Raw genomic sequence first — 14,711 nt, forward strand, 5'->3', positions numbered from 1 at the left:
GTCTGACCGACATGGATCGGGTGGCGGCCAGTTGCGGACTCCGGAGATCGTGAGCTGGGAATTCGGGACTGTTTCCGAAGACTAGGGTCAAGAACAGTTGCCGTAGATGAACTGGTTAACTCGATACGATCTGGGAAAACTTGAACAAGTGTTGCATATCTCTGGTTTTACGTGAGTGTTTGCTAAAGAAATTCCATGGCTCGACGCAAGCGCTGCGTCTCGCCGAACCCGGGCGCCCCTCGCCGTGAACTCAACAATGCCGGCGTCCCGATCCATGAGCCACACGATCAACTACCAAGCCGCCAACAGTGCTTCCGACAACATTCTCCAAAGTCCTAGACGGCTTCTCTCCATGCTTCCCAGCGACGGCGTCAATCGCCCCGGCTCCCGCCGCCGCCGTCATGACTCTTGCCGTTCGGTCCCTGTCATGCCGCGCCAGACCCGCCTCAATGATACCGGCACTAGCAGCTGCAACAGCGGCCTGACCCCAATTGGGCCCGGAGGCGGAATGCCTCCGTTTGCTTCTGCTGTGTGTGTGGCTGTGGTGGCAATGGTGCCCATCCCTGTGGCTACGATGGCTGCGGTCGGAGTCGTGGACCTCGGATCTTGGTCGCGATCGTGGACGCCTCTCTTCGTAGTGATAGTCTCTAATTCTTGGTTTGTATCTATCTTCTTCGTAGACTTCGACGCGGCCTCTGCGATCAGGAGGCTCGTAGTGCTGGCGTGCGACGTGGGCAGCGCCGGCATCCCTTGTCGGGCTGTACCCTGGACTTCCGACGCTCAAGTCGGAGTAGACTGGTGAGTGGTGCCGCCGGCGGGTTGAGTATTGGTCCCGTACATCGTAATCTTTGTACGACATCTTGAATGTTGACTGATGAGTCGCAATCTCGGGGGCTTCAGAAGTTCGTAGATGAGAGCTCCATAGGCTTTCATGGCCGTATCATGGGGAGCCAGCTTAAATAAGATGACGGAAATCGACAACTCAGAGGCCAAGGGCACTAGACCTCCGCTTATCTTGCCGACCACAGAAAGTCTTGTGGGGAATAGGGACTTCGCCTCTCAGGACTGCATATTGGGAAATTCTGATGTAAGCTCTCGGCCGGATGGGTAACAGTGTTTCTAATCAGGTTCTAAGAAAGTGCATCTTTGACTAAGGTTCAAACCACCTTGTGATGGTAAAGTGGAGCAAATGCTCTCACATGTAATGAACTTACATGCGTCCACTGTCTGGAACTGTGAGCTAAATCAGGTTTTTGGTAGCTTTGGGCTACAAGCAAATGGAGGTTTGGCTTTGGCGCGCATTTCCAAAGCATGATTGAACGACCAAGTATGAACGAAGAGAGTTATGGCACACGTCATGCATCAGCAGTTTTGGTTTCTGACGGAGTTGACTCCGGCGGTTTCCGATGCCGCAGTCACTATTACCTTCACTGGCTCCGCAAGCTGAGGGTACCTGCGCAACAAGATTACGTAGGAAAAGACGAACTGCGAAAATTTGGAAGACAGATGGATGTGATCCTGGTGTGCTGGAAGTGCTGCAAGCCGTGGTCTTATGACGTGAAAGTGACAAAGAGATACCGGGGCAAACTCGCCGTGGTCGACACCGATCGGGCCCACCCGGAGTTGCTCGGCTCCGGGTCGGTCGGCTCCAGGCTTATCATGTGTCTTGTTACAATACATGCGAGGTCAGAAAAGAGATGTGGTCGGAGTATTGAAATCCAGGCCGTTATCTTGGGTGCAACCAGCATACTGAGAGAAACCCATAATGATTAATATTTACTGTGACCACTGGGGTCTTGCTCCGTCATAATGCCGTATATCATCGGACGTCTCACCCATGCTTCCCCAGAATTCCCTCCTCACCAACCCCGCAAAATCGGGCCATGCGCATTCAAGGCCCAGTTTTGGTGGCGAGGAAGTCTGTGATCTGCTGAGACGGCGGACCGCGATCAGGCGAGGGGTTACTCCGCGTCGGAGCCAAGGACATCGTGAGCCGAAATTGCCTCGCAAGCTCCTCAGACTCGGTCATGGTGAGGCACTCTTCCAACCGGGCCACGTCCTGGTTGTCGGTATCGCGGACGTGGGCTGCCAGGTCTACCCAGAGAGCCTTTAACTCGGTTTCGAAGCTGTCATCGTCGACTGGAATCGCTTGGAGGCGGCAAATCTTTTCCTTCAACTAAAGCGACCGGTCAATTTGCCGATGTGACTATGGGTGGGCGACAACGCTAAACTTACGCTTTCGCGGTCCGTGTGATTCCTGGCGCTACGAGACTCGCCATCGGCCAGTCGATCTGTGAGGATTGGAAGGAGGACTTGTTCCTCGCTGATGCAATGCCTTGCCAGTTCGAGGCTGAGCTCATTCCTCCATCGGACTTTGTCTTCTAGAGTGGTTGATGTGAGGATATATCGATATGCCTGCTCGATCTTCCGATGGTCATCCTTGATCGCGTCGCTGAGTCTCGTCATGATGTTGATATTTCGTGGTTGGATATTGAGGTGAATAGTGCTTAGGCCTATTACTTCGAAGCATGAAAGAGAAGCTGGCGAAATAGAACGGTGATACTTGTTGAGTTTGAGGTGCTGGTGGGCGGCAACCGGAAAAAGGTGAGTTTCCCCGCGAACTTTGGTGGAGATGGTTTTGAATAAGATCATCAATCTGACCACAGAGCGGGAATCCCATGCCTAAAGTAAGTAAGCAAACCCACAAATGACGTTTCGGAGACTCATGGCTGTGGCGTCTCACCAGGGGCTGATCCTATTGTGATACCTGACAGACACCGCCATGTCTGCCCAAGCTTGTCAAGTAGTCTCCGATAAGCTATCACTCTTTCCCTTGCTCACTCTCACTCACTCCAGGAACAGTGGCACAGCAAGGGAGGGGTCCTGTCAAAGTACCTTGGTATCCGCGGTGGCTTTGCAGGCTTACAGGCTGCAGCATCCCGAGAAGCAAAGGAGATCAGTGGGACATCTTTTAGACCCCCCGAGCTCCCGGCGCGAAGTGGAGCAGCCGCTCCGGAGACGTGAATTCATGGAGTGAGTGGTCCGGCGGTTGGGTTGGGTTGGGGATTCCGCCCCCAAAGGCCCCCTAAGGATGACTGACCGGCATCAAGAACTGCCTATTCCGGCATGGTGGACCACGCATCCGGTTGCGATCCCGGACGGTGATTTGTTTGGCAATCATGGGAAAGAGTGTGCCCTTGGGCCTCAGCCCTGTTTTTTCTGGTCCGCCACTCTATCATCATCGCGTCACCCCAAGCCGTTTCCGAATGCTAGGGTTTGGGATCTGGCCAGCTGTGTCGACCGTCAGACTGTGCCACGTGGGCTTTCAACCTACTATGTATGTTCAATGTTCCGTTGGTCAATACCTAGCACTAAAACATGATGAACAAACGGATCAAGGTAAAACCGGTATTATGGCAACTTTATTACCATGGCGCGTACGTCGCCTTTGCCACGACAGGGAAGACAGTGTTGCGCCGCCGACGTTCGTTATCTAAACCAACCAACATCCAAAGAACGTGACTCTTATTGTGTTCCTGCGCAAAACTCTCTGACTTCCAGAAGGGACAATCAAAGTCTCGTTTGATCTAAAGGGCCGGGTTCGGTGTACCGGTGAATATGCCTGAGACAAGAAGCTTTGCAAGCTAACTCGACCCCAGCCATCAAACGGCGAAAAAGATAAGCGGCAGCCAACGCCATGTCGTCAGGCTTTTGGCGGGGTAATAAGCCACGAAGAACCAAAGAACTCGGCTCTTTTCTCCCATTGCATGATTCGCTTTACCACAACTCTTCCTTCTGTGGTGTACCGAGTCGTCACCCAGCCACATCATCGTGAGGCTCGTCATACTACGGTCAAAGGTTAGCCCGTAATTTCACCGCTGACGCCGCAGATCCTCGGTGTAACCCATCTTGGATCGCAAAAGTATCTATGTGTACCTCTTCCGGCGTCTTTGCCTCACAAGGATATCTCCATTTCGCCCTTCAGATTCTGCCACGAGCCAAGAACCTGTCCGGGATGTCGACATGCTTGCATCGTAGATACTCTGCCAAGTTCTTGCTAAGGAAATCGTAAGACGAGCTAGCAGAGACGCCCCTATCCAGGTGATCCTTCAATAGGAAGTGCACAGCTATCTCTAAGTCAGTTAAACACGACACCATCGACCTTTACAAAGGACAGAATAACTCACCATGGAGATGTGGGAGCTCGAAACGGAAAACCGGTTTACCCTTGTCATCCTCTCCTAGCAAATCACGAATCTTCCTGACCGTCAATATCGACCTTAACCAATCCCACTCGTCGGCATTCCGCACAAAGAATCCAACGTTGCTGTCGGACCCCTTGTCACCCGACCGCGCATGTACGACATACCCAAGCGGTGACCTTGTAGTTGGCCCCAAGGTCGCCACATCAGTCGGGCTTTTGGTCTCGTACGTCGGTTGGTCGTACAAAAAGTCCACTGTGTCCCGCGGGGACTCAATGTCGACCTTTTGACTCTTCCACGGTAAATGGCACACGTGCTTTGCTGCGCTCTGCGGGAGAATGCTAACCCAGTACTCATGGTACTCCTTTGGGATTGCTTGTCGCGTGTCTAGGTGGAATGTTGCACCGGGGTAGCTTTGCATGATGTTATCCACAATTGGTTTCAGGAATTTCAAGGGCGACAACGCTGCTTGGTCGCGCGCTTGTGCAAAGATGCGGAGATCGACAGTTGCTGCATCTTGGTTTGTGGGGTTCTCTGGACAAGAGCCGTTGGTGCTGAATTTGAGGCAAGAGAAGGACTTCACGTCAAGAACGTGGCGAAGCTGACGCTCAAACAATGCCGCCTTCTCATTGATGTCGAGGCCGCAAAGAAAGTAATGGGCTTCGGCTTGATATCCGCCTTTGGCTGTAATACCAACCTTTGTAGTCGGAGGAGGCTTCATACTGCCGACGTTGAAAACTCGACTGTAGCGATGTCAGTGGGAGTTTTCAATGGGTATTGTGATGGCGACATACACTTGATCCTGTCCCACCTGTGTCATCTTGATGTTGTCTAGGATGGCCGCGACATCTGAGTTGTAGTAATATGGCCCTTGGATCTCGTAGAGAAGCTGAGCTTTGCACGTTTCCAGAGTCACCGTACCTCCCCTTCGAGCTTGCTTGTAGACGGTAAACTCGCCAGTTTCCTCGACTTTGGCAATCGGAAATCCAATCTCGACAGAAGTACCAGGCAAGCTCTTGAACCCAGAAAAGTTTCCGCCCGTCACGTAAGTCGTGCATTCGATGAAGTGACCTGCAACGAGTGCGTGCGCCAGCTGCGAGTAGTCATCACGCTTCCACCCATGATGGTATGCTGCGCATGCAACGGTTGGCGAAGCATCAGCTACACGGCCGCACAACACGATATGAGCCCCTTGCTTGAATGCTTCAACTATTCCCCAGCAGCCCAGATATGCCTGAGCGTAGATGGGTTCGTAAGGCCAGTCCTTGATATTCTCGCCTAGACTTGTCAGCATCTAGCACCATAAGCCATGGGATTAGCTGGGTCGTGAAGTACCCGTTGTCAGATTCTTAAATCCTTCTCCAGACTTCAGCCCCTTTTTAACAACATCAATCACCTCGTCGCCCTCAATCCAGGCGACTTTAAGCTTCAAGCCCTTCTCGCTAATCATGTGAACTAGAACATCATGCAGCTTCTTCGTATCGCTTGCCCCAGCGTTGACAGCAAGTTTGATCCGCCTGGAATCCAAGTATTGCAGCGCAGGCTCGACCGCTTCGAGAAATGAAGGTTCAAATTCAGACGAGTTTGAAGGATCAGTCGCCTTCGCGACACCCCTTGATGTCATGTTGTACTCTGACATCCAGTCGCCGACAATGTACTGGATGTCTTCAATCCGAGCGAGCTCAGCAAGTCCATGGCGCCTATCTGCTGCAGATCCGGACGCCGATGCTATGCGCGCGGTGTCATTTGCGCGCGATGCGAGATGACCTGGGAGATTGGTCCTGAGAGGCATGATCAAATTTGGTTGACTTGCGAAGGAATAAGGCAAGGAACTTTTTTTTTTTGGCTAGTTTCCGAAGAATCAACGAGTTGTATGGAGTTGCTCTAGTTGTAGATGATCCATATGTACCTCAATCATGATATTCTCAAGGTTCTAGCTGGAGTCCATTAGCCGTCCTCCCCGCACCGGCGAACCGTGTCCCCTCCGCATAGAATGCAACAAGCCTCGGCTTGTCCGGCTTTTCAGATGTTTCGACATGCCCCGAGCGCCGATCGACAATTGTTCAAAGAATTTTGAATCAAGAGTCCTGACTCAATTGCACTGACTTTCGAGCTGGTTTGGTGAACTGGCCTTTGATCTTCTACGTACACTAGTCGAAACATTCACCTAGGACGGTGAGCGGAATGTCTTATGGACCCAGCGGAAATGGATTCAACGACTGCCAAGTGAATACTGAGAAAGGTGATGAGATACATTATTCTGTATCATGTTAATTGGAATCCAACGTAATTTATCGTCCTTCGTGAATTCAATCGCCATTTCGCTTTATTGTATACTCTTTCAGGCACATAGCTGCTCTATAAGGCGGTCTTCTTTTCCTCCTTTGTAATGAGGCCGTCATTGGTAGGCGACTCCTTTCTGCCAACACCCTCGTCCGAATGCGAGTGAGCCTGCGAGTTTCCTTGCTCCATTATCCCAGCAGCGATAGCTTGAGCCTCGTCTGCACCGATGGTGACGTTTGGAGCGTAAGCCATCTTGCCTTCATTCCGACGATGCACTGGGATGAAGACGTTGAACCAGCGCGGCACTATGAAGCCGGCCAAAATCAAGATCAAAGCGACGTGGCCGACAGCAAAGCCTAGGATATGCAATGGATCGTAGCGGAGTTCATAAAATGATGGGTATGAAAAGCCATAGACGATAGCCAAGATCGGCCCTGAGATGTAGCGAAGTAACACGGGCCAGAATGTCGGAATATTCCAGTTCTTTCCGCTGCCGATGACTACGTTGAGATCCCTCCGAAGTTGGTTTCCCTGACCAACAATGTTAGACTGATTCTCTTTGTAACGGAAGACGAACACTTACAGAGTAGAAGGCTAAATACCAGAACTTGCTGATGAAAGCGTTCTTTCCCCAGAACCTCGGCGGGATGGAGTCTGGGATTTTGCCAATGATACTTGAGGCGATACTTCCGCCGATGAAGATACCGAACCCAACACCAGCTCCAGCTCCTGGGTGCACAGCGTGGGCGATGGCCACTCCCAGAATCATAGCTAGGATGTAGCATGTGTTGTAGATGACAAAAGCTGGCTTGCCGACTTGTCCAATGACATCTTTGCAACGATAAACACTTGTTGATGAAATGCATTCGGCAAAGACAACGAAGACTAATGCAACATCGTTCGTCCACCGGTCAATGCCAGTCAGGAGGTAGTAGCCGAACTCCGTGCAGTATGGAAGGCACAGAAGGAAGGACATGATCGTAAGAGTCGTGACAACTATAGGCCTGCTGGCCTTGATTCCCGTATCCATCACCAGGGTGACGATGGCGTCCAACATGGCGAATGCTGAGCTGTAGCCGAGGACCATGAGTGTGAAAAACAATGCTACAGCCCAGAAATTGGCACCGGGCATTTCGGCCACTGCCTGAGGTAAAGTGAGGAAGCCAACGCTGAAGCCTCCGATGGGGTTCTCTGGGTCGGGTCGCATGCCGAGGTATCCGACGACGCCGAAGACGGCAAATGCGGCGATATTTTCAAACAGTACATTGCTGCAGACGATCAAGATTGAATCCATGACTGCGTTGGAATACTGTCGGTTATATGAGGCATATGACGTAAAATAACCGAAACCCACTCCAGTGCTAAAGAAGACCTAGATAATAGTCAGTTCATCGTCTGTGAATCGCATCTTCAATGAGTACCCTGCGAAGAGTCTCGAAGTTCAACATAAAGCGGGTAGATAAGGGCGTTCGTACCTGACCACAAGCTGTCTGCCAGACCTGACCTCTTGCGAGTTGGTCGCCTCTCCATGTCGCGAAGTAGAGCTTCACACCTTCACCCGCATTCTCAAGCGATACGGACCTACCAATCAGCACAATGGTGACAACAATAGGCAGGCCCATCGTAAAGTACACGACGCGGCCAGTGAGCCCGACGCCGCGGAAAATGGAGATATACATGAGGAAGAAGGTGAAGGCCGCCCATCCGGTCGTCTCCCCCAATAGAGCGGTACCGGGATACTCGGTGTAGTTCAAAACGCTGCTGCCATCTGCCGTTAGATTGCCCTCGATTGGGTCAACGTTGGCAACGACCTTTCGGTTGAAGAAGTAATCGGGCTCGTTGGTCCATGGTAATGGGCTGGTGAAGGAATGTCGGAAATAGCTCATAATCCACGCCAAGTTGACGACGAAGTATGGCGTGACAACAAAGCCAACGTAGATCAACGATAGTCCCAACCCCTTCAGTCTCTGGTTGACATTCGCGTAGGCCACAACACTACCACCACGGTAGGCCTGTCCAATGGCAATCTCGAGTACGAGAACTGGGATAGCAACGATGAAAACGGCCATCAGATATGGGATGTACCACTGCAAGCCATGGTTGTTGTACACCTGGGATGGGTACCGAAGGAGGTTGCCCATTCCGGCACAGCCACCCATGGATGCTAGAAGAAAGGAGGCCCTTGAAGGCCACGCATCACGGCCGTCTTCTGCTTTGTTCGGCGGAGGAGCAAACCAGCCCCCGATTTTCTTGAGCACGTCCATCACCACGTGTTGATGCTTGCGGCCCGAGAAAGACGCAGGTCCGGTCCGGTCCGACAGAAGAGGCCGGATTTCGTTCGGCGAGAGGGCGATATCAAGGTTGCAATTTTGGTCGTCAACATGTGAGTGCAAAACAAAGTATGAGATGCGACTGGCTTTGGATGATGAAACCCTGAGGGACAAGAGATCGCCTTGAGTAAGATAGTCCGAGGTGGAGAGGAAAAGGACAGGAGAGGAAGAAAGCTTTCACAGTGCCTTGGTACGTACCAGACCGCTCGTCGATGCTCGTCTACTTATTGAGTTCGAGAAATATTGAACGCGACCCGGCTGGACTGCAGAACTTTCCACTTTTCGCCCGCCGCCAGGAGGCGTTCATCCCAAGCACGCAATCTTGCTTTTCAGTCCACGCTTCGTGGGGTTCACGAAAGACCACTCATAAGCGCGACGCGCTGTGGTAAGTGGAGAATGGATATAAGGTCTTGGAACTACATAGGACAAGAGATTTAGCGAATCCTCCATCAGCCGTTTGTCGTGGCATCGCGGGTGGGAGCTGGGGGCGGAGACGCGAGACTATCCCGGTCTCCCAAGGCTCGGCGTACTTGGCGACAAGGCCCTAGAGGGCGCGAGAGGCCCCGGTATCCGTCCGGCCAAGACCGAGAACGGAGCCAAGGGCGTCGTTCGGTCGAATCACCGGAGCGGGATGACGCGAGCGCCCCACTATGCGGCGTCCCGGTCTGACATACAGATTCGCAAGGGAAAACATGCTGTTTGTTTGTCGTTCGGCTGACCGTATTATTGTGAGACCTTGACGTGGGGTGATGGACGAACGAGGGGCAAAAGAGAGGTCTGGAGAAGATGTGATTCGGGAAAAGAGACATCACCCACACACTGATATCTTCAACGTTGAATGCTACCGTTCAGCTGCCCACCTCATTGAAGACTTCTCGGAGTGAGCTCCAAGTTTGATGGATCGCATGGCGCAAGGCATTGTTGAACCCTACCATTCCGCCTACCAAGTTTTAAAGTGAGTCTGAGGTACTTAAGGCTCAAAGCCGTGAATGGCTTGGATCTCTTGATCCAGAGCGAGAAGCCTCCAATATTACAGGTCCAGGGGATAGAATGAGGGAGGAAGTGGAAACTAGTTCCACTCGAGGTGGCTCCAGAGTTCTTCACGCTTGTGTCAACCTGTCAAGCAGGCATCGCCGCAGTGCGTCAGTCTAAGCTTCAGTGCATTTATGCAAGACCCCACCACAAATTTCTCATGCTGAAATTCGCGGTCTCTCAACGTTGGGTAAATCACATTGAAGGACTGGATAATCAGGCTTTGGAGTAAATAGGATGATGGGACCCTTCGTCTTGTAGTGGACCTCGACTTTCATGTTGCTAGTCGGAATTTCTCCGACTTGGCATTTGCCAAGCAAGTCAGGATTTGCTGGCTGTACGACGTCAGACCACCAGCCCACTTGATAAGTAGACGAGGATTCACGAATTCTCTTGATCAAGATAGTGCAAAAGTGGAGTTTGCAAGTTTTGAACGCAAAACCAATTGCGTGGTGAGAGCCGTGTCATTCAGACACATGAAAGAAGATGCTTTTTGGACCTAAGGAGGCAAGGTATCGTCTTAGCGAAGAGGGAGAGGAACTCTAAGATATAGAGTCATGATATAAGCAGGAAATTTTCGACTGTCTTGGGTTCGAACCCAAAGAGTCATCAGAGTTAATGTATACACAGGGTCTATAGAGAGTAGATTTTTACAGAAGCTGTACGAGTGGTATGGTGCTGTGAGCGTGGCTTTAGGCATGGTCAATCAAAGACGGACCCGCCTCGATGGGAAAGGTCAAAATGTTGTGAGGACCATCGGCCATTAGTCCGTTCGCCCCGGGCCGCATCTGCGAGGCAGGAAGCCAAAGGGTCTTGTTCGCATCCACCCACATCAGATCGGTCCAGACCAAGGCATCATCCTGAACAAGGATGGACGAAGTTCCGTCCGGCTTGACTTTCCAGATAGCGAGGAGGTTGGTGTCGCTAACGTAAATGTTTCCGTCTCCGTCAATAGTGGTGCCCCCAGTGGAAGGGGTCAGGGCGAATGGCTCAACGTAGTCTCCGAGGTTTGCAGCAAGAGTGCTGTTCGTCAAGGCTCCGTTGACGTATTCGGTCTTAACGCGGTACATGCCACCGTTGCAAGGCTGATAGTACAGATAGACACCATCAGGGGACACCTCAATCTGATCAAGGCCAACGGAAAGAGTGCTGGTTCCGCCCTGGTACCCCGGCACAAGACTACCGTTGTAGGCCATGGGGAACCAGGCCAGAGCCGAGCTGTGACCCACGAGTACACGCTGACCTTGACCAGTGGTAAGATCCATCACCACCAATGCGCCAAGTGTATCGCTGAGATAGGCGTAGTTTCCATTGAAACGGACATCGTCGATGACACTACCGGTCTCTGTAAGGTTATCGAGATAGTATGCCTTGTCGACGAGATTGCTCTCGAGGTTGATGCCAACGAGCTTGCTAGATCCATTGATAAGATTGCGATCACTATCAGTGGTACCGCCGTCGACGATCCAGAATCGTCCATCGGGGCCGATGCGAGCACCATCAATGCTGACAAAGGCCTTCTTGGGGTCCAGGGTGGAGTTTGAGGTCCAGGAGTTCCACGTTGAGTCGGGGTACAGAACAGTCGTGCCGTTGCTAAGAAGCTCCACAGCTTGAGGTGCATCGGTCGTAGAATATCTCTGCGTCAAGAATTTTCGTCCATCAGTCGAGATACTGATGCCTTGAGTTGCGCGGTCCAAGGTAAGGGCGATTTCAAGACCGGGTGCAAGAGCTGAAACGAGCTGCGCTGTTAACGCCAAAGTGGCGAGAGTAAGAGAACGACCCCTCATGGCGAATCTTTTGAGTATAGGAAAGAAAGGAGTGTTGGAATATCCCAGAAAATCTGGCTAGGTAGAGTTCCATGGTGTCCAAGACAAGCTTATATACGCAATGGTGTAATAAGCTATTGTACTCGTAGATGACGCGTCGGGTGTATCTTCAGCCCCATCCCCTTTTTCCAGCCTGTCGTTAGTGTTCAACGCACTGAGCTATTATTGGGCTGATTATCAATCAAGCCTTTCGCGTACAGATAGGTTAGGGCAAAATCTGTGGTCTGGATCAGTCAAGATATTAATTGTAGCCATAACATGAGGCGACGCGGAGCAGCCCGCGATGCTCGGATGAGCCCCACGTTCACGGTGCGGAGCCACTCGGGCCTCTAGCCGTACGGTTACCGAGCGCATGAATAAGGGGATCAGCAGAGCTAACCAAATCATGAAGTTTCGGTACGACATAGTATTGTAAGGCCAGCTCGTCTTTCTTCTGTAAATGGCAGTTTCGAGATGAGAGGGGTTAACAGCCGAGGCATTCGGCCGAGAGCAGGAATCAAGCTGCGCACATGCCACAGGAGATTGCGCTGTCGTAGCCTTCCTTTCACGGCGCGATTCCATCCATGCTTTGCTCATTCTTTCCGGAGGAGCCGTCAACATCATCCAAAGGCAAGGATATGCGACTATTAGCGTGCGCTTATTGGTCTGTTTAAGTAAGAGAAGACGGAGAGGTCTCGGTCAGCTTTAGGTCATGATTTCCCAACAACATGAGTGTGAATAGAAAAGAGGGATCATTGTACTCGGTTGAAACACCTAGGTAGTCTAAGCCTCTAAAGTAGAGAAATGGATGCCGGAAACTTCGCCAGAGATATCGGCTTCTTCAACAGTGGAAGTGTGTAACTCATGTCACTATGCACAATTCAAATGTGACCCTGCTTTGCTCAGATTTCTAGACTTCAATTCGTGTTCCGTATTATAGACGGAAGTTATGGTCGCTTCAAGTTGCCAATGCATTCGGTAGTTGCAATAGAGTTTTAAGTTTACTGAAAGTAAGGACTGTAAATTTGTGATCGCAGGCAAGCAAAAAATGATAGGTCGAATAGGAAATGTGAGTATTGACAGCTCTCCCCCTCTTTCCCTTACTCAAGGTATTCTCCCACTATGATATCGACTTTCCTCATGGCAGAAAACCATAAGCTGGCATGCCAAGGTAACTGAGCGAAGAAAGTACGATCTCTAGTGTCTAGCGTCATTTTTGCAGTGCACGAAATTCATAGAGTTCCTCTGATCTGGTTGACCGCCCTAGCATGGTGCGTACCCAAATTGGACACTCCAATCATCGTCGGTGTAAGCTTCACCAGAGGACCACCAGTAGTGTTTATCAACGTCGGTGCATTCGTGATAGATCACTTGTACGCCATCGGCAATTTCACCGAATGAACTAAGCTCCTTCTCCTCCAGAGCCTGAATTTTGTCAGCAAAAACCCTACAACCCTCATGAAGGAGAATTGAGGAATAAGTCTGGTGGAGAACCCACGTCATTGCACCACCAAGTCGCGCTCTTCCAAGCACAGCTAACGCGGCCACATTCTCTCGGGCCAGCAGAGTTCTTCGGTTTCCCTGGAACTTTCCTGAGGTATTCCATGGTCGTCTCATACATGTCGGTGTGACCCTCCTCCAAGGTCTGGCAATCGACCCTGGGAAATTTGGCGCGCTTCTCCACGTCACTACGAGCAACATTCGAAATTGCTTCAAGGTCGAAGCCATTCATCTGGGCCATCTGAGGATTAAGACTACCGAGGGTAGCATAGACCTCTTGGATTGTACCCTTGATGGTGATGTTCTCTCCTTCTGGAGTCTGAAACTCCCATTCGGGAATGTACAGCCCGTAGCCCTTGGGCACATCCGCGGGAATAACAGCCTGATCAGTTAGCTCTTGCTTCAAAAGACTTGGTCGGGTTCAAGCTTACAGCAACAATCATCGTGGCTGATGACATCAAATGAAGAAGGCTGGCTCGCATGGTGGGCGTTGCTGTGCAGGTTAGATTTGGTTAAAGCGTGTATGTGCTGGTTTGGACCTTGGGATGATATCAAAAGATCTCGTACGAAGGAAGAGCCCTCGCTACTTATAAGCCCTAAAATGAAGATGAAGCCGTATCTCACATCTCGGCAACCAAAACTCGTATCGAGTATTATTGCTCGACTCCTTTGAAGGACGCAATCGCGACCGCCCATGCATGATTGCCTACTAGCTTCAGCTGCTGCATGAATCCAATCCTACATCGAGACTACACTACTCAAAATAGGAAAGGTAATCAATTGATCTTCATGGACGGGTGGTGTCGTAATCTCACTCTACGGAAAATTAAGCAAACCAACAGACATGGACAATTGGCAGACCGTAGAGCACTGTTAAGACTTGATCTCGCAATGGGCATCATTAACTCAAGGGTTTCCGCTCTGTTCACTTCTTTTCTTGGCTCAAAGAAAAGGAAGTTGACGAATCTGATCTCCTTAAGCTTTCCTGCATGTTCCGAGGATGCGTGCCCCCTTAACGATTGATCTCACTGGCCCGCTTAGCAGCTATGATGCAGCCTCTTTGCAACCAATACTTCCAAGAACATCTATCAGGTGTCCCAGGCAATCAGAACGAAGATGTACAAAAAAATGACTCCAGCTCTCCAGAAGCATTTGGAAAGTCCAGGAGATTCAAATGGTCAGACTTGCGCGTCCAACACCACCATCCAACAGAAGCCGTCAAGATATTCTATTCGTGCTCTTCGGATGTCATCACATCATTCGTCAAAAGCTGCACAATATGTTAAGGAGCAAGCAGACTGTTTTGTTTGTTGGTTTGGCAATGTAGCAAACGTTGCCAGTTACAATGAAGAGCACGGTGACGTGAGCTACAGGTAGTCGAGACAAACGTCATGTTACACCAGCTTGAAGACATGATCGCCTTGGAATTCCAGGCTTCAAAGGCATTTACTGGCAAACATCCACGGCCTGCTAATGGATCTTGAACCAAGCTTAGGAGCTGTTTGCGGTCCTGTGGCTGAAACATTCTTACATCACATGAGTGAGCAAATGCATGGTTA

The 14,711-nt window shown here is 50.9% G+C and overlaps 6 protein-coding genes across 6 annotated transcripts; all 6 read right to left on the bottom strand.

Annotated features, from left to right (window-relative positions):
• Positions 1 to 250: 250 nt before the first annotated feature.
• CPAR01_06948 (uncharacterized protein) lies at positions 251 to 859 on the bottom strand (the record flags this gene model as incomplete). The annotated part of the gene is made up of 1 exon (XM_060491219.1): positions 251 to 859. One exon carries the CDS (start codon positions 857 to 859, stop codon positions 251 to 253), a length of 609 nt encoding a protein of 202 aa, XP_060350093.1.
• Positions 860 to 1,891: 1,032 nt separating this feature from the next.
• Positions 1,892 to 2,466, bottom strand: CPAR01_06949 (HHE domain-containing protein; the record flags this gene model as incomplete). Its single annotated transcript, XM_060491220.1, has 2 exons — positions 1,892 to 2,176; positions 2,236 to 2,466. 2 exons carry the CDS (start codon positions 2,464 to 2,466, stop codon positions 1,892 to 1,894), a joined length of 516 nt encoding a protein of 171 aa, XP_060350094.1.
• Positions 2,467 to 3,981: 1,515 nt separating this feature from the next.
• On the bottom strand, positions 3,982 to 5,994 carry CPAR01_06950 (uncharacterized protein; the record flags this gene model as incomplete). The annotated part of the gene is made up of 4 exons (XM_060491221.1): positions 3,982 to 4,127; positions 4,188 to 4,945; positions 4,997 to 5,480; positions 5,538 to 5,994. 4 exons carry the CDS (start codon positions 5,992 to 5,994, stop codon positions 3,982 to 3,984), a joined length of 1,845 nt encoding a protein of 614 aa, XP_060350095.1.
• A 566-nt stretch (positions 5,995 to 6,560) lies between these two features.
• Positions 6,561 to 8,935, bottom strand: CPAR01_06951 (Sodium:neurotransmitter symporter family protein; the record flags this gene model as incomplete). Its single annotated transcript, XM_060491222.1, has 3 exons — positions 6,561 to 7,016; positions 7,069 to 7,857; positions 7,961 to 8,935. Coding segments are annotated over 3 exons (2,220 nt in total), but the record flags the coding sequence as incomplete, so codon positions are not given.
• Positions 8,936 to 10,539: 1,604 nt separating this feature from the next.
• Positions 10,540 to 11,634, bottom strand: CPAR01_06952 (major royal jelly protein; the record flags this gene model as incomplete). The annotated part of the gene is made up of 1 exon (XM_060491223.1): positions 10,540 to 11,634. One exon carries the CDS (start codon positions 11,632 to 11,634, stop codon positions 10,540 to 10,542), a length of 1,095 nt encoding a protein of 364 aa, XP_060350097.1.
• A 1,281-nt stretch (positions 11,635 to 12,915) lies between these two features.
• CPAR01_06953 (uncharacterized protein) lies at positions 12,916 to 13,634 on the bottom strand (the record flags this gene model as incomplete). The annotated part of the gene is made up of 3 exons (XM_060491224.1): positions 12,916 to 13,077; positions 13,151 to 13,534; positions 13,584 to 13,634. 3 exons carry the CDS (start codon positions 13,632 to 13,634, stop codon positions 12,916 to 12,918), a joined length of 597 nt encoding a protein of 198 aa, XP_060350098.1.
• Between the last annotated feature and the right edge of the window lie 1,077 nt (positions 13,635 to 14,711).

This window comes from Colletotrichum paranaense (genome assembly GCF_030867605.1).
Source record: "Colletotrichum paranaense strain IMI 384185 chromosome Unknown Scaffold_5.1, whole genome shotgun sequence".
NCBI lineage: Eukaryota > Fungi > Ascomycota > Sordariomycetes > Glomerellales > Glomerellaceae > Colletotrichum > Colletotrichum paranaense.